The 18578-nt window shown below is 42.5% G+C and overlaps 1 protein-coding gene across 1 annotated transcript in view; it reads left to right on the top strand.

The window, feature by feature from the left end:
* Positions 1–8886: 8886 nt before the first annotated feature.
* ROPN1 (rhophilin associated tail protein 1) overlaps positions 8887–18578 on the top strand; it is a gene marked incomplete at both ends in the record, with an annotated part of 16565 nt that continues 6873 nt past the window's right edge. Inside the window, 4 exons of the mRNA XM_079921425.1 lie at positions 8887–9002; positions 12400–12517; positions 13792–13953; positions 18408–18578. Coding sequence (XP_079777551.1) covers positions 8887–9002; positions 12400–12517; positions 13792–13953; positions 18408–18578 — 567 coding nt within the window. The remainder of the gene's footprint in view (positions 9003–12399; positions 12518–13791; positions 13954–18407) is intronic.

An 18578-nucleotide genomic window follows, 5' to 3' on the forward strand; every position in this document is an offset into this window, starting at 1 on the left:
AGCATTTATCAAAATTCTTAAAAACAAACAATTTGAGGGAAAAAAAAGTATAGCTTAGAAAACACAAACATCCAGGGACTGAGCCTTAGGCAATACTTCTAAAAAGCAGTGGTGGAGACAAAGGTGAGCAACAGAAATGAACAAGGAACAGCAGAGAGTTGGGGCAAGCAAGACTCTGTACAACCATCACCCAGTGGAGCGAGGTGTTTCATCAGAGAGGGATCGATTTCTCAAATGCAATACAGAAGCCAAGAAGAAGTGTTGTGGGGAAACTCACTAGATGTAGCAGTCAGGGAGACTGGTGATATTTACATTTATGAAAGCAGTTTCAGAATAATAATCAAGATGGAAGCTTTCTGGGAGGTTAAAGGAGGGGGGATCATGTGGAGAGGAAAGAGAGTCAGTCCTTAGTGCACTTGGGAAGTCTGACAGTGAAAAAGAGAATTAGACCATTGGGAAAGATAGTAAAGTAAAAAAAAAAAAAAAAAATGTTTTTAAAGAGAAGGCCAGACAGTGCCCGGAGGAGAATGTAGAGGGTCAAATGCTGGTTCCTCAGGTCTTGGACAAGGCAAGAACTAAGAGCTCAAGCAGTAGAGGAAAGACTATGAGGTCAAAGAGTTGGACTGGTGGCAGAGGATGGCAGTGTGACTTCATTCTGACATCCTTGATCTCACTCAGGTAGGGCATGAGGAGAAAGTCATTCCCTGGAGATTAAATAAGAAGTAGAAGTGTGTTTTGGGGGGATGGCAAAGATCAATGCAGGGGCTTCCCTGGTGGCGCAGTGGTTGAGAGTCCGCCTGCCGTTGCAGGGGACACAGGTTCGTGCCCCAGTCCGGGAAGATCCCACATGCCGCGGAGCGGCTGGGCCCGTGAGCCATGGCCGCTGAGCCTGCGCGTCCGGAGCCTGTGCTCCGCAACGGGAGAGGCCACAGCAGTGAAAGGCCCGTGTACCACAAAAAAAAAAAAAAAACAACAAAACTTAAAAGTTTTTCAGCTGGGGTGCTTGAAACTAGACTTTACACCAGAGCTTCCTAACCTTTTTCAACGTCAAGGCACACAGAAATCTTTATAAAGCACACTGGGGTACACTGTAGGGTTTTGGGAGGTCTATATGGAGCTTATGAAAAATTCAATATAGTTTTTTTTTGAATCTGAATAATGTGATTTCTTCTGTCTTTGAAATTCTTAGGATAATGTGAATGGATTTCTAATGCACTTAAACTTTTTATATCATGTTTTTCCAAGTAACGTGACACCTAACAGATGTTTTGCTACCAGTCTTCTTTAGAGTTGAATTTAGAAATATTAAACTCCCCCCAAACTACTTCTAACCTCATGTTTTCTTTGAATCTATGAGCATTGTTGGTACACTTTATTATATTTTTCACACATTCATTGTGATTTTGATTAAGTTCATTCTGGTGCTCGAAAATGCCAATTAAGCCAGTTTTCTGAAGACAAGAAACTCTCCTCAACAATTCTGCAATAAGGATCATTGACATTTTTCACTTCCTCTTTTAGCTCCTAACCTCCAGGGTGGGGGAGGGAAAGCTTTTCCTTTGATAGGTGACTTAGTAGGAGACGGCAGACTGTTTCTTCACATAAAGCTAAAAACAGACAGAACCATAGCAGCCTGGATTTTATTAGCAACATCCTTTAATATGGAATTCACATCTATAGGCAAATGTACAGACAAGAGCTCTATGTGAACAAAACAATGTCTTGCATCTCAGGTGTTCAGAACATGGAGAACAGATACGCCATAAAGCCTTCCCACCTCCCTGCCATCACAGCTTTCCCACCAGTACAGAAACCGTTTTGCTTGCATAATCCAGAAAATCTTATTTGTTTTAAGGTGTTTAGTTCCTACTCCAAATACCTGATCCTGAGTAGTTTGTTTTGGTACTTTCTGGCAAATCAATATTCTTCCAAGCCTTCCTCTCCAGGGATTCTAACTAGTGCTATTAACTGAACGTTGTTACTAACATCTGTAGATTCATCACCCTTCAGGGAAACACTTTGATTTGGTCTTGTAGAGACTGTCATCAATGCATCTTCTAATAGTAATATTCCATTTTTATATTTCCTTTGCTTCATTTGGTTCCACACATGGTCATTTCTTAGGCAGGCTGTTAAAATGAGTGATTCTGTAATTGTGGGAGACATTTTGGCTTTAGTTCTTCCTGAACCCAATCTGATGCAAACTACTGTTGTAGCTGTAAACACTGCTGTAAACAGTCCCACTGAACAGGTGGGAATCCATGAAGGTAAAACTATTTTTGTAATAATACTAAGACATTGTATGTCCTCCCCACTCTCCTTCTTAAGAGTGTACAGTGGAGTTTTCCGGAAGCTATATGATGTGTGATTGAATTAAATCAAACGGATTGAATGCAAAGCAGATATGAGAATCTAAGTGTCTTCTATTAAGCCAGACGTTAAAAGATTTTCAGAAAATGTAAAACAATGCCATGCTTCTCATTAAGGATTTTTGTTTGTTTGTTTCTGGAAACTATAGTTATTTTTCATAAAAATGTTACTTATGTTAACATATAAAGGAGTTATTTTTATTTTAAAATAAATATTTTTGAATTTCTAAAATGATAAATATTGCAAGATATAACCCACATTAACAAAAGATCTTTAGGGTCCTCAATAACTTTTAGGAATGTAAGGGGTGCTGAGATCAAAAATTTTAAGAATTAATCTCTCAGAAGACTATCTGTATAATATAGATATTTTCTATTAAGCCTCTGGCATAATTTACTTGGCACAATTTTTTTCATTTGATAACTTTTCCATGAAAATGAGATATTTAGGCAGATATTTGGGTAAAGAAAAAAATTATCAGAGCAAACAAATCCAAATATGAAATAATCCTCACTATTTTGTCTAATAAGTGATTTAAATTTATATTTTTCTTTTTTTTTTTTTTTTGCTGTACGCGGGCCTCCCACTGCTGTGGCCTCTCCCGCTGCGGAGCACAGGCTCCGGACGCGCAGGCTCAGCGGCCATGGCCTACGGGCCCAGCCGCTCCGCGGCATGTGGGATCTTCCCGGACCGGGGCACGAACCCGCGTCCCCTGCATCGGCAGGCGGACTCCCAACCACTGCACCACCAGGGAAGCCCTAAATATATATATATATGTATATATATGTATGTGTGTGTATATATATATATATATATATTTATTTATTTTGTGCTACGCAGGCCTCTCACTGCTGTGGCCTCTCCCATTGTGGAGCACAGGCTCCGGACGCTCAGGCTCAGCGGCCATGGCTCATGCGCCTAGCCGCTCCGCGGCATGTGGGATCTTCCCGGACTGGGGCACGAACCAGCATCCCCTGCATCGGCAGGCAGACTCTCAGCTACTGCGCCACCAGGGAAGCCCCCTAAATTTATATTTTTGACTACATGTATATGTCTGTGAAACTCTAAGAAGTATGAAACTATAATTAGACTTTAATATTTAATTTAAAATTACCCTTTATAGTGGGAAACTAAATCGTATATTTAAAATACTTAAGGAGACTACAGAACTTTTTACTACAACAAATCAGTTTTCAGAGAAAATAAGATTGTCCATTTTCTTAAGAATATTTTTAAATAAATCACAAAACTTTTGAAAAATTAAGTATTTGATAAGGGGAATTTTTAGAAATATTACCATTTAATTTAATAATTAAAATGCTAAATTTTCCACAAAATATAAATATTACTTATACTCAAGTATAGTTAAAATATTTTGAAAAATATTTTTATAAGGATATTAAAGACCTACAGTCCCTTTACTGAACCAATTAAATTTTCCACTATTATTTGCTTTTAGAAGCAAACATTTTTTTATTTCTATAAACAAATAATGTCATTATAAAATTCCATTTAGAATCAGATTTTGGATATTTTACATCAAAAGCCAAGGATAAATAAACCTATAAATCAAGCCACAATTTAAAAAAATAAACAAAATCAATTATGTTTTATCAGAGACAAATGATGATGATGATGAAAATATGCCTTCTTTTCGGGGAGAAAATAATTTAAAAAATAAGAGCAAATTAAATCAAAGGAAGAACTAAGTATTTGAAACACTTATGCGCAAAAGATTTCACTGACAATAAATACATTGCAATTAAAACAATAATCAGACTTACAGAGATGGTTTTAACATGGTGGTTAAAGGGTGAAATTCTATATAAGCATCTCTGCTGGCAGGTGCTCTGCATAAAACCTTAAGTGCAAAAACAATAATTACTGAAATCTGGAAGTTTACTGACTGAGCAAAATATGTATCCAAATATAATTTCAACTGTTATAAAATTTGTGAATGGTTATAAAATGGTTGTAAATTTTGTTATCACTATGAAAAGTTTACAACCATGAGTCTCTCTCATGGCACACCTGTAACCCATTCTGCCATGACCACTTTTGGGAAGCTCAGCTTTAGAGATCTATAAAGGCAGAATAGGATAAAATGGTAAAATGTGTACTACAAATAATATTTGATGATACTCAAGTTTTGTAGGAAGGCTTATGGCATAGTATGGACTCAAGATGAACCTTGGCCGGGCTGTGCAGGTTTTTAACAGATGGCAAGGAAGAGGGAGGGCACCTCAAGTAAGCCAGCCAGAACTAGCAACATACTGAGGATAGGTACTGCTAACAATGGATGAGAAAGTGTTAAGCTTTGAGTATATAATTCCTTGGAAAGTGCCCAGAGTAGACTATGTGTTAGAAATTTGTGTTCGTAAATACTAGTAAAAAATTATATTAAAAAAATTATAGTATAAAATTACATGTATAAATCATGGAGAACCTTGAAAGTCAGGATATGATTATCATTTGTGAGCTGGGCTCTCTCACCTATTAACAACAGTAGAAGATAGATCCCAACACACCGGCCAGAATAGAGCAGAGAATGACCCGAGACAGGGTTGCCCGTAAGGAGGCAAGGGGCCGAACCAGACTAAAAGAAGTGGAAAAAGAGAGGAAGGGATGAGTTTGGAGACGCATTTCCAAGGAAACATCAATGAGATTCAGTGACAGAGTCAACAGATTAAGGAGAATAGAGACCAAATGACTGAGGAAATGGTGGTATCGTGTTCTGAAACAAATCTGGAGAGAGGACTTAGTTGGGAGATGGAGAATGAGTTTTAGTGGAGATGTCCTGGAAGCAGTAAGGAGTGTGAAATGTAGCACAGGTCAGAGGTCCGGGACGGACCAACAAGTGTCATCAATACTGTTTCGTGGTAGATGTGAGCTCTCCAAGAATGGCAGAATGGTAGAGACTGAGCTTTGGGAAGATCACTAAGTCTTGCTTAGCAGGAGGAAGGGGGAAGAGTTATGGAGACAGGAGGGGTGCTGAGGAAAATATAAAAACAAGAATAGTGTATGCCATCAAAAAAAGAGAAAGCCTCGAGAAAGGATGACAGCCATGTTTAACTGGCCATCTCCAGCCTCAGACTGTGTATGTTCAAATCCTGCCTGTTACTTATTAGTTACGTGTCATTTCAAAGGTTTTATCGTCTTTCTTAGTTTCATCGTCATCTGTAAAATGGTGATAATACACCTACCTCATATGGATATGTTGTGGATTAAGTGAAAAAAAAATGTATACGGAATACTTAGCACAGGATTATCTCATCTGGCACAGATAAGAAGTTAATAGATGTAATTGATGACTTTAAGGGACCAATGGAATGGTGAGAGCAGAAAAAGTTGCACGAGATTAAACAAGGATTGAGCATTGAAGAAAAAGACTAGGTATGAAAAACTTACTAGACAGTCTGTGCCCCAAAATGAAGAGAGATCACAGAACAGCTGTTAGAAGAGGCAGTAAGGTGAAGTAAAGGCTTTCTTATATTTGCTCTATACCAACAAAGGTTATCATTAGTATTGTCATGGAGGCCTATTTAATTAGAGTTGGACCATCCTTCTATTGACATGAGGCCATTGAGCCTTCAGAATAGAAATCAAACAATTGCACAACAACTTAAAAGGTCCTGTCAAAATATATGCAGACAGTAAAATGATGCAGGCACTGTGGAAGACAGTACAGTGGCTCCTCAAAAAATTAAAATTAGAATTACTATCTGATCCAGCAATCCCACTTCTGAGTATATACTCAAAAGAATTGAAAGCAGGGACTGGAGCAGGTACTGTTCATGGCAGCATTATTCACAATAGCCAAAAGGTGGAAACAACTCATCAACAATTCATCAAAAGATGAATGTATAAACAAAATGTGGTCTATACAAACAATAGAATACTATTCAGCCTTAAAAAGGAAAGAAATTCTGACACATGCTACAACATGGATGAACCTTAAAGACATTATACTAAGTGAAATAAGCCAGACACGAAAGGATGAATATTGTCTGTTTCCACTTATATGAGGTCCCTAGAGTAGTCAGATTCATAGAGACAGAAGGTAGAATGGTGGTTGCCAGGCTGTGGGGAGGGGAATGGGAGTTACTGTTTAATGGGTACAGTTTCAGTTTGGGAAGATGAAAAAATTGTGAAGATGGGCGGTGGTGACAGTTGCACAACAACGAATGTATCTAATGCCACTGAACTGTACACTTAGACATGGTTAAAGTGGTCAATTTTATGTTATGTATATTTTACCACATATATATATATCCGACAATATGAGCAAAATAAGTCACTGTCCTTTGCTAGGTAGAATGAAAAGTTATCAGAAACAATCAACTTGTAGCAGTAACTCTTTTTAAATTATGAAATATTTCATACATACGAATAAAATGCATAATGTAAATTTAGGCAGAAAGAATAATGAAACAAACATGTAGGCAGCTACCATCCAGCTTGAAACAGAACATTACTAATAGTGTTGGAACTCCTGTTGTGTCTCCCTAATGATATCCCTCTCCCTCCCCTACCGAGGATAATGCCATTCTGAATTTGTGTTTATCATCCCTTGCTCTTTCTTATATTTCTTTATAATTAAATTTCTTGTAATACTGTTCTTATTATATTTGTGACCCTAAACAATATACGGCTTTTTCCACCCAGCATCGTGAGATTCACCCTTGGTGATGTCTGTAGCACACTCATGGAGAACTGTGCTATCTTCCCGATGAATTGAAGCTTTTATATTATGTAGTGACCTCTTTATTCCTAATAATGCATTTTGCCTTAAAGTCTCTTTTGTCTGGTATTAACGCATCTACATCAACTTTCTTTTGGTTATTATTTGCCTATTTATCCATATATCCTTTTACCTTCAGTCTTTCTGGTCCTTGTGTCTTTTCAGATGTGCCTACAGCTGGATATTTTAAAAATCCAGTCTGATATTTTCTGTATTTTAACCGACACATTTAAGACCTTTCCTTTTTATTGTGATTACTGATATATATGGGTTCTCCTCTATCATGTTGTTTAGCCACCTTTCCTATGCTTCCCCCAGCCCCTCCTTTCTTGCCTTCTTTTGGATCAATTTGTTTTGTGTTGTTAGTGCTTTTAATTCCTCTTCTCCTTTCTACTGATTTGGTGGTTATATTACTTTTATAGTAATTACTCTTGAAATTTTGCCATGTGTACTTGACTTTTTACAAAGTTTAAAATTAATATCTTTATACTCTTCTTCCTCTAAATAAAAGAACATAAAGTAAAAGATAATGGAGTACCACCAACCTGAGGCCACTTTGGTTTCTTGTCTTGGGATTTCCCAACCAGGCTGGTGGTATAAATTTAAAACTTAGACCTAGATTGTGGCTACAAATTCGTGGAAGACTATTTCTCCCCCAGTAAGTAGCAGCAAGAGAGAAATATTTCTGTGCCTCTTCCCCCCTGCCATTAGGCAGATATTTTCAGTCCCACCCTTTCACACTGAAAGTGTGTGAGCCTTGGAGGGTTTCAGATTTGGGGGGATGAGAGAGTCTTCCGTTCAGCTATTTACTTCTTCAGTCCTTGCCTGGCCATTTGTCTCAAAGCTTCAAGTTCCTGGTGTCTACATTTGCCCCCAAGTCAGCCCTAATTTCTTCATTTGCTTTCCACACTGGTTTCTGCTTTACTCACTTATCTGGCACATGAGGATTTCCCTCGCTTTCTTGCAAGCTCAGCAAGGCAATTTGAAAGGTACATTTGCTCAGATTTGTCTCGTATCCAGGTGTTTTGAAGAGACAGGGCTTTTCAGAACATCTAGTCTCTCTTTCTCTACTAAAAGCAAAGACTTTTCACCTGCTGCTTATTTGTGTATAGTGTTGCATACCATCTATGGATTTTCATGTTTTGTTTCAATTTGTCCTGGAACTTTTTGAGTGAAATATACAAGTTTCTCTTTTACAATTAAAGTGGATGAGTACCTGCAAATGTACAGAGAGATGTTCATCAAATGGCTGTTTAATGATTATTTTTATTTGGAAATACGTAACCCAACGTCACGTAATAGAGGATTCACAGAGTAAATTTTGCTACGATGCTTATTGGGCCAACAGGAGTTGTATGATATGGAAGATGGTCATGATAAGATGTTGAGTAAATAAGCTGTTTTGTATGTCCCCATTTTTATATATACAAATATATATTTACACTGAAAAAATTCTGGAAGGAGACAGCCAGTATTTTGGGATATCACCAGGGATATTTTTGCTTACTCTTGTTAATATCTACTTTTTAATGAACAAATAGTATTCTGTGTTTTTTATGTAAATGAAGGAATTACAACAACAAAAAGCAGGGATTAGTGAAACACTTTCTAACCTTGGAGATCTGTCTTGTGGGATAGTGAACTCCCCAATACTGAGAGTGTCTAACAGAGGCTGGATGACCTCCTATCCAAGATTCCTGTCATTTTATGATTCAAAGATTTTTATTTTGTTTATTCCTCCCCACCCCCAACCCCGACAATAGGTCAACCAACCAATGCCTCAGACACATAAGCAAATATGCATCCCCCCGGAGCTGCCGGAATTGCTGAAGCAATTTACCAAAGCCGCCATTCGGACCCAGCCGCAAGATCTCATCCAGTGGGCCGCCGAGTACGTACTCCTTTCTCACCTCCAGCCCGTGGTTCCCATTGGAGGTGGAGGTAGGGGGTGGAGGAGGGAAGGTCTTGGAAAACTGAGGAGGCTGTCACGGCTGCAGCCTGGGAGTCGGGACTGATCGGCATACTCTTTGGGATGTTCAGTTCTTGCATTGCTTTGGTGCTTTAAAATCCACACGTAAATACAGCAAACCGGGCGAGGATGGAGACCCTCCCCCAAGGGAACGAGACTGAGCAATAGGACGCCAGAGCTATAGGCAGTGTCCTAGGGCAATCAGCAAGAGTCAGATTACCACATCACATCACACACGCACACTCCACCCTGTCCCTGCCCTCCACCTCCACCCCTCCCCCACCCCCGTCCCAGTGCAAAGAAGGGTTCAGAATCCCGCGGAGCTTAGCCTGCCTTTCCCTGGTGTAAACCAGGGCCTCATCCTCAGGTTTAACCACTAGATGGCAGCAGTGCACCTGTGGGGGAGCGATGTGATGAGCCCAGGTGGAGGATTGTGTGCAATCAGTCCAAGTGGCTTCGCTCCTGTGTTTACTCCTTCAATGGGAAACCTTCCTCTACTGCTGTTAAAACTCATTCTTGCGCCCCAGCCAGACACTTTGTATCTTGTCTTTGGGGAAATTGTTATTTTCTTGACTGTGTCTTTGAACTAATACGTTCCTTCAGCATAAGGATGTCCATACAGTACACGTTGCATTCTGGAGAAGCGAGGCAAGCGTGATGGGAACAGGCGGAGCACCGGCTCGGCTGCAAACAGCGTGCCTCCACCACAGGTGTCCTCCTTCAGGAGACACCTCCAGAGGCTGCTCAATGGAAGGAGCTTACACAATACCTGCTGGCTGAGGCTGAAAGAGCTTCACACACAAAGCCTCCCGGCTACCAAATGGCTTCTTAGACAAAAAGTGCCTGCTTGAACTGGGGAACTGAGGCTTGGGGCAGGAGTTAGGAGCTGACCAGACCTCCCGGGGACCATTTTCAGGCGATTTTTACTGCTTGGGGATGACCTCCTTATAGGGCTTCAGTGGGAGAGGGGGATGAGGAATGAGAGGCTGCAGAGTGGAGCTGGTGGGTTGGGGGAGGGGAGAATGTCCACAGCATGAGGTTGAGGAGGTGCGGTGGGCAGGTGGTGAGAAGAAGGTGCGGACACCTTTGAGAAGGCTCACGACGCAATCTAAGAGGAGCCTCACACAGTCTCCAGTTCCTGGGTTGGGCTAGGACGAAGCTTTTACAAATGGAAGGAAAATAAGCCTGTGGTGCTCATAAAAATAGACACAAATAGGGTTGCTTTGCCTAGTAATGAACTCTGTTTAGTTTTCTAGTCTAAATTTTATATATTACCTCTAAGATTGAATTTTAGCGTCAGAAGACTAATTTCTTTTGGCACACTCAGACAGACTTTGTTCTATACTATACGATAGTTTAAAACCCCATTTTATTGTTCTTGCACCGCTTTTATAGCAAGAAAAATGACATTTCTTGGTATTGTCCCTGACATTTATGGGAGAAAACATTCCACTGTTGTAGTCTGCTTGCTCCCCCATATTGTATCATGTGCTATAAATGTCTTAGATATCTGTGAAGAATCAGTTTGTAGTTTAACTACAATGAAAAAGGAGAACATGATCTAAGAACACTCTCCATGTATTCAGACACGGAAAGCACTTGTCAGACAGTTTAATGTAACTTACAAACCTGCAGCATTTTAGAGGTAAAACTCCACAAAGTATTTCCCGGATGAAATGTCTACTTAATTCACCACAAGCAAAAGTTTCCCTGCATATGTGTTGTCCATGAAGAAACCATCTACCAGACATCAGCAGGACATAAACTAATTTGTCTTGTGGTGGGTAAGTGTGACCACACAAATTTGAAGAACCATGGAACTGCTCACTGCAGAAGACGCTAAATAACCCATAGAGGATGAAATCCATGACTACAGCCTCATTTCCACGTTCTCTAACCAACTCTGCTACAAGGTCCAAAGACATCGCTGCTGAGCCACACCCACCCGACCACTGACCTGTCTGCGGAGACTGCTCATGCACATCGGTAGAGGTCACCTGAACGTATTTCTTCTGCTCCCCCTGCTGGTGACCTCCAACGGGTGCCTGGAAGGTGTTTTGGTACTGGAAGCCGTTGCTCTGCATTGTGCAGTGGCTTAGAGACAAAGAGTGGTTTGCCCCATCATTGTATGGCTTTTATAAAATTCCCTCTGTATTCTTTTTATATTACCTGGATCTGGAGAAATTAATAAAATAAAATTAATAAGAGAGGGGGCAGAGGCTGTGATCCAGGGGTAGTCAATAACAAGGCTTCTGATGAAGACAGGCCCTTCCATATGGCATCGGTGCCCCAAGTATCAACTGCTCGTGTCCAATCTCTGCAGCAGGCAGCCTCTTCCCATCATAGATCAATCCCCAAACAGGGCTCAGTGTTTGTCCACACTGCACCAAAACAAAGTCCATTCCACAAAGCACTGATGGGCAGGCAGATGTTACTGAAATTTCTGAAGGAAGATAGAGGAGGATTTTACAGCTCACACCCCACGTGAGTTCATCTCAAACCCTTTTTGCGCTTGTCTTCTCACCTGAGCCTCCATTAGTGCCCTGCCAAACTTCTCTCCCCTCCCCGATGGAGCCCCAAGCCTCACTTCCTCCAGCTGGAAACCCTTCCAGGCTCACCCCCCAGAGCACCCCATCTCCTCCCCCTTTCTTATGGAAGTCATTTTAATCTTCTTCCAACTTCTCTTTCCAAGATTACATACCCCTACTACTACCTAAGACCAACTTTAAGTATGTAGATGGCCATCGTACCAAGCATAAAGACTTTTATATTTGAAAGAAAAATCTCCTCCAAGTACTAGGATTCTTCCTTCATAAAAAAGAGTGGGGGATTTAAAATGACAATTTTCTCTCTCCTTTAATATACATACACATAAAATAGACATGCATATGTACATATACAATACTTATGTCAATATATTATCTGTCTCAATACATATGCCTATATGTGTGTGTGTATGTGTGTGCACGTGCACACATGTATATAAAACACTCAGGAGGGAATGACTGAAAAAAATACCCAGACCTAATATGCTTCAGGGAATTCCATACCAAGCACTTGGTACTCCTCATCCTTAGAGAAGAACAAATCTTTTTATTCCCTAAGCCATCTCTATACCTTAAGTGTAAAGTAACACATTCAGGCTTTTCCTGTACATAAATGAACTAAAAACAGTGTCTGGCATATAGAAGCCACTTAATAAATGTTCTTTCCTCCATCCCTTCCCTCAAAGAAAAGGGAGAGGGGATTCCCAAAGCCTCCAGAGGCCACTGAGGTAGAGGCTGCTCCCCCTAGCCCCCCAACTTTTTTTTTCTTGTAGTTATTTTGGGGCTATGTCCCGTGGAGAGGTTCCTCCGGTGAGAGACTGGTCTGAGCGAGTGACTTTGTCTAACTGGGCTGAGCTTACACCGGACCTGCTAAAGATCCTGCATTCTCGGGTAAGGGCCAAACGGCAGCACGGAGGGGGGATGTAGGGACGATGTCAAGGTTGGGTGCGTACAGACAAAAGTCACCTGGCCACTCACCATTGTCTTAAAATTCACTAAACCATGCACTGAGAGTAAATCTTCCCGTGGGGAAATAGGAATCATGGTGAAATAGGCTGTAAGCTGAGTTGTCAGTTGGGTCATCCCATGTCGTCCTGAAGCTGGCAGAATGTCCAGGGGCTCAATGCAATGTGAATTCCTTCTCTCCAGAAAGTGCAGGTCCACATGCCTTGCCAGTGTCTCCCTTACTGATCAAGCCCAGATACGATGCCAATCACAGCTGGGGAGGGCCATATTATAGTTCCCCAGTTACCCCAGGTGCAGACATAGCCTAGCTTTTAGGCTCTCTCCACAGCCATATCGTCCTGGGAGCTGTCCTGTGAATGGATGAGGAGGGTCTGTCTTGAGAAAGCTTGCAGTTTGGCCAACTCCCAAGAAAAATGGCTTAGCACTACTATACCTCACTTTAGGATCCAGGACCAAGAGGTTTGGGGTGATTCAGGACTGACTTAGCCGACTGCCTTGGTCCCAGAGGCTTAGCATTTCACTGGAATCGGAGGACCAGGGAAGGTGTAGTAGCACTTCACTGGGGCATCTGCACCATTATTGCATCGTTGGCCGACAACTGGCCATTTGCGCCCTTCCCTCTTGACCACCAAGCACCTTGTGCAGTAGACATGGCAGAGATCCGAGGTACCTGGGACCAAGCAACATTAGGCATCCAGACCACAGACCCCACGTTATTCCCAGGAAAGCGTGAGCGATGCATTCAGAGTCTAGTGCAAAGAACTCAGCGGAGTCTAGAAGCAAGAGATTTAACATCTAGTTCTAGTTTCACCACTAATTAGTGCTCTCAGACAAGTTCTCTGCCCCTTGGTTTCATTTTCGGGCTGCTTTATCTGCCTTACAGGGACAACCTAGGGATGAAACAGCAGATAATAAAAGCACTAGAAAAAAATTAAAGTGTAATATACATGTATGTTTCCCCCATAACTCTGATACCTGAAGTTTGAATGATTATATCTCAGCATGTTCTTCACTAGGCTGAATATTTCTCTACGCTTACAAAGAGAACTGCCAAACAGAGTCTCTGTTGACCCCTGACACCTTCCCCCACCCCTTGCTGTGTGCTAGGAGAACCGAGGCCTTGCCCCGGGTAGGTTTCTCAGGGCCTTCTCTTGTCCTGTCCCTCATTCCCTGTCTTGTGTCTGTCCCCGGCCCCGCAGGTTGCTGGCAGACTGATCGTCCAAGCAGATGAGCTGGCCCAGATGTGGAAGGTGCTGAATCTCCCACCCGACCTGTTTAATAGTGTGATGAACGTGGGCCGCTTCATGAAGGAGATTGAGTGGCTGAAGTTTCTCGCCCTTTCTTGCAGCTCTCTTGGAGTTGTAAGTTAGCTTTAATGGTTTTTGTTCCTTAAGGGAAAATCTCTAGGGACCTGGCGGAGGCGGGGAGGGCTGGTAAGAACACACAGTCAACTCCCCAGGGTTCATGAGGAGTGTGCCCCTTCTTGTCTACTCCTTCTCCTCTCTGAATTGAGGTCATTTCTCTGCTCATCAGCCAGAAGCAGGGATTAGGAGGAGGGAGGGGAAAGCTGTCATCAGGCTCTGGGGAGAGGTCAACTAAAATGCAGGTTTGGGATTATTTATGAATTTCAGTCACTGCACTTAGGTTTATTTCCATTACCACTCCACTCCCTCCATTCATATTCCTTAAGGTAACCAAGAGCCAGCTGTAGAAGATGGGCTTATACTTGGGTTTCAGACACCTAGAAGATATACCAATAGAGATTTTTAAAAAGAGGTGCAGCCTTATCGAAAACTACTATTTGTTAAGCATAATTGGATAGAAAAGTCAGAGAGAAGAGAGCAGGAAAGGAGAGATGAGGCTATTTCCAGACTCAGAGTCCTGACATCCCCAGGGATGCAGGATGCTCATACAAATTCGTGCCTTTTCCAAATTTGACTTGATTGACAACGGCAAAAGCCGTGTTTTCCTGTTTTAAAGAAACCAGTTCATATACATACTTAAAAGCTTTAGGTATCATCTTATATGTGGACTCACTCTTGTCAAACACTATTATAATAACTTAAATGAAAATGAGTCAGAAAAATGATTTTTTTAAATCCCTGAAATACATACAAGTTTAAAACTTAATGAGAAAATTACGGCCTCTGCCAAAACTAAATGGTACGAAAAAGGTAGTTTGAGTCATTCAGTATATTTAAATACAATCTTGTTCTTTCTTCTCGAATATCCTGGGTATGCACATTAGACACTTTTGTTAGTGAGAAAAGTTACCAGAAATACTGTAGTCCAACTTTTCCTGTGGCTGCTGCTGAACTTTCAGCATAATTATTTCTTTAGAGAGGAGAGGCCATTTGTGGGTTTGTTTTTTTTTTCCTTCTTCGCTGCCCTTTCTAGCACCCTTATGCAATGAATAAACTACTCTCAGCAGCAGAGGCAGATAAGTTGCCAGTCAGCACTATCACACTTCTGTGGAATTAGCCCCAAGGATTGGGGAAAATCACAGGGGAGAAATAAAAAATGGGCACGTGTTATGAAATTCTCACGGGGTCACAAGTTTACTCACACCATATTCAGAGACGTCCAAGGAGGGGGGAAGTGTACCAATACTTTCTCTGTCGTTAATCCTGCTCTTCCCCATCTACCCTACCCGTGAAGGGTGGAGTAAGAAAATAAGTAGATTCAACACAACCCAGGACTTTTCATCTGCTGCAATAACTGAAAACAGCTTCAAGGTGAATTGCTCAGTCTCTCAGATTTTTCCTCACTGCTCCTCTCTTCAAGGTGGCAGTTGTTCAAGGAAAGTGGTGATGCTGGGATCACAGAGCAGCCAGGAGGAGGGTTCCCACATCCCTTGGTCCTCTCTGGCATCTCTTTTTTTTTTTTTTTTTTGCGGTACGCGGGCCTCTCACTGTTGTGGCCTCTCCCGTTGCGGAGCACAGGCTCCGGACGCGCAGGCTCAGCGGCCATGGCTCACGGGTCCAGCTGCTCCGCGGCATGTGGGATCTTCCCGGACCGGGGCACAAACCCGTGTCCCCTGCATCGGCAGGCGGACTCTCAACCACTGCGCCACCAGGGAAGCCCACTCTCTGGCATCCCTTGTCTCCCTGGAAATACTCATCTGTGTGGTCACTAGCTGTGCAGCTGAAGTCTTTGGTCTCTCTCACAGCACGACGGTCCCCCAGCCAGCTCACCTCCGTTCTTCCTGGTGCTCAGGGCCTCTTTAAGTCTCTTCTGGGTTGCCCTCAACTGCTCCCTGCCTTTGATGCTCTGTGTCACAGCCGCTCAGCACCTTGGAGGTGTCTGGGTCCTCTCCTCGTCCACATACCTCACAGTAACCAAGAGTGACTTCGGAAAATCAGATTCCAACCCTCCCTCTGCAGCTGTAAGGTTTACTTTGATATGGCTGCCACCCAAACTGGGCAGAGGAAACCATGAGGTGAATTCTTTCTACCTCCCTGCTAAAACGGGGAGGTTGGCCTAGATGTTCCGTGAGGTCCTTTGATCTCCAACATCCTGTGGTTCAATTCCACCTTCTCTGCTTCCACAGAGACACCATCAGGCCTGGCTCTGGATGACAGTGGAGCCCGCCAATTCTGAGAGGCACTCAGGTGTCTGACTTTGCTCCCCATCATCCCTATGTCAAAGAACACCTAGAGGTTAGGGCTTCCCTGGTGGCGTAGTGGTTGAGAGTCCGCCTGCCTGATGCAGGGGACACGGGTTTGTGCCCCGGTCCGGGAAGATCCCACATGCCGCGGAGCGGCTGGGCCCGTGAGCCATGGCCGCTGAGCCTGCGCGTCCAGAGCCTGTGCTCCGCAACGGGAGAGGCCACAGCAGTGAGAAGCCCGCGTACCGCAAAAAAAAAAAAAAAAAAAAAAACACCTAGAGGTGAAGTCAGCATGAAACTCTAGTCTGTAAATAAAGGGTGCCCTATGGATCCAGGGCCCATCCCATTTTGCCCACTTGGTTCGTGCTGGACTATTGCTAGGAACTTAAATGTAAGGGTGGTCAGGATGTCACCATCTGGAGGAGGGTGGCACTCTTGCTAATTGTTACATTCTTGGAGGCAAGCCCAGAAATGCCCTCCTTTCTTTGCCAGTTCACCAGCCAGCCATGATCTCTGGGCCATGTGGAAAATCCAGCCCCCTCCTTATAGGAGAATCTAATGGCAGGAATTTTAGGAAGCAGGTGCATTTACTTCCCGAATCTGCATGTGATTCACAATGCTACAGTATGCAGACCTGTGTTCCTCTTCCCCTTCACCACTCCTTCCTCTAGAATACCTACCAATCATATACAAGAAGAGATCGTGTAATCGTGTTCACTGGAAGGAAGGGCATGTTTTGTTAGCAAATAATTCACTTTCTGAGCCTTTTGCCTCTGAGTTTGAAAATGAGGCTTGTAAGATGCTTACAGGCTATCTCTATGGAGTGGATCCCCATCTGACCAAAAATTCTTGTGCAATAGAATGCAGATCTCTGTCTACTTTCGAGTTATTTAAGTTTACCAAAAAGCTCCAGTCTAGAGAGTTCTTATCCATTCATCTGTTTATTAAATATTTGAAAATCATATAAGGGCAATAGAATTTGAGTTATCTGAATAATCAATAAAAGATGTTCAGGGTAGAAAGCACCTTTATTAGTGTGCTAAGGCTGCTGTAACAAAGTACCACAGTGGCTTAAACAACAGCAGTTTGTTTTCTCACCGTTTTGGAGGCTGGAAGTCTGAGATCAAGATGTCTCATTGGCTTGTAAATGGCTGTCATCTCCCTCTTTCTTCACGTGGTTGTCCCTCTCTGCATGCATGTGTCTGGTCTCTCTCTCTCCCCCATTCTCTCTCTCTGTATCCTAATCTCTTCTTATAAGGACACCAGACCTATTGGATTAGAACCCACTCTGATGACTTCATTTTAACTTAATTAGCTCTTTAAAGGCCCTATCTCCAAATACAGTCACATTCTGAGGTTCTAGGGGTTAGGGCTTCGACATATGAATTTTGCGGGGACATAACTCAGCCCATAACAGCACCCCAATTTGGATGAGGCTGTAGGAAGAGGACTACAGAACAAAGGCAATAGGGGAGTAGGCTTTTTTTTAGAAGCAGAGAGGATGAGCTATAGATGGAAATTGGGAAGTTCAGTGCACACATGCTCACAAAACTACCCAAAATCACTGTCATGCTGACCGCAAGTCATGCATGTGGCCTCCCATCCTCTCTGACAACCTCTTACCAGCCTCCTGTGTGCCCACCCTCCCACCCTCCTTTGTGGAAGGGCCTGGCACACTGCCTCACACAGTGCTTCATGATGACCTCCAGGAGAGAACTCTCAAGGGCAGGAGAGAGGAAATGAAAGCAGTCTGCTCCCCTCCTGTGGCATTGCTCCAAGTGTCTCACTGGAGTATACAAGCTAGACTAATCATTTCAGCCCCTTAGAGAGAAGACTGCAGGGCAGTAAGAAGAAATCATTCTAATTTTGTAGATTACAAAAGCAAATTCCCCTCCTTTAGTGAGATTATTCTAATTAAAGTAATAAATGTCTTAAAGCATTCAACAGCTTATAAACTTAATTCCTTGAAAGTATCCCTCCAACCAAGAAAGGAAAGGAAAAAGAAAGGCACCCAGTAGATACTCAATATTTTGGGATTGAGTTAAATGACATTTGGGTGTAAAAAATTCAAGCTTTCCAGAATATTACATCATCCCCACTTTATTTTACGAGAGCAAGGTGTTCGTTTCTTTGTCGTTATCTAAACTGATCTTAGGAATTTAGTTTGGAATAGTGACCTTCTCCTCATTTAACCTTATGGCTTTACAGACCATTGCCAGAACCCTCAAGATAGTGTGTGAAGTGCTATCATCTGACCACGATGGTGGCCCTCCCCGGATCCCTTTCAGCACCTTCCAGTTTCTCTACACATATATCGCTGAAGTGGATGGGGAGATCTCTGCATCACATGTCAGTCGAATGCTCAACTACATTGAACGG

This window comes from Stenella coeruleoalba (genome assembly GCF_951394435.1).
Source record: "Stenella coeruleoalba genome assembly, chromosome: 5".
NCBI classification, from domain to species: Eukaryota; Metazoa; Chordata; class Mammalia; order Artiodactyla; family Delphinidae; genus Stenella; species Stenella coeruleoalba.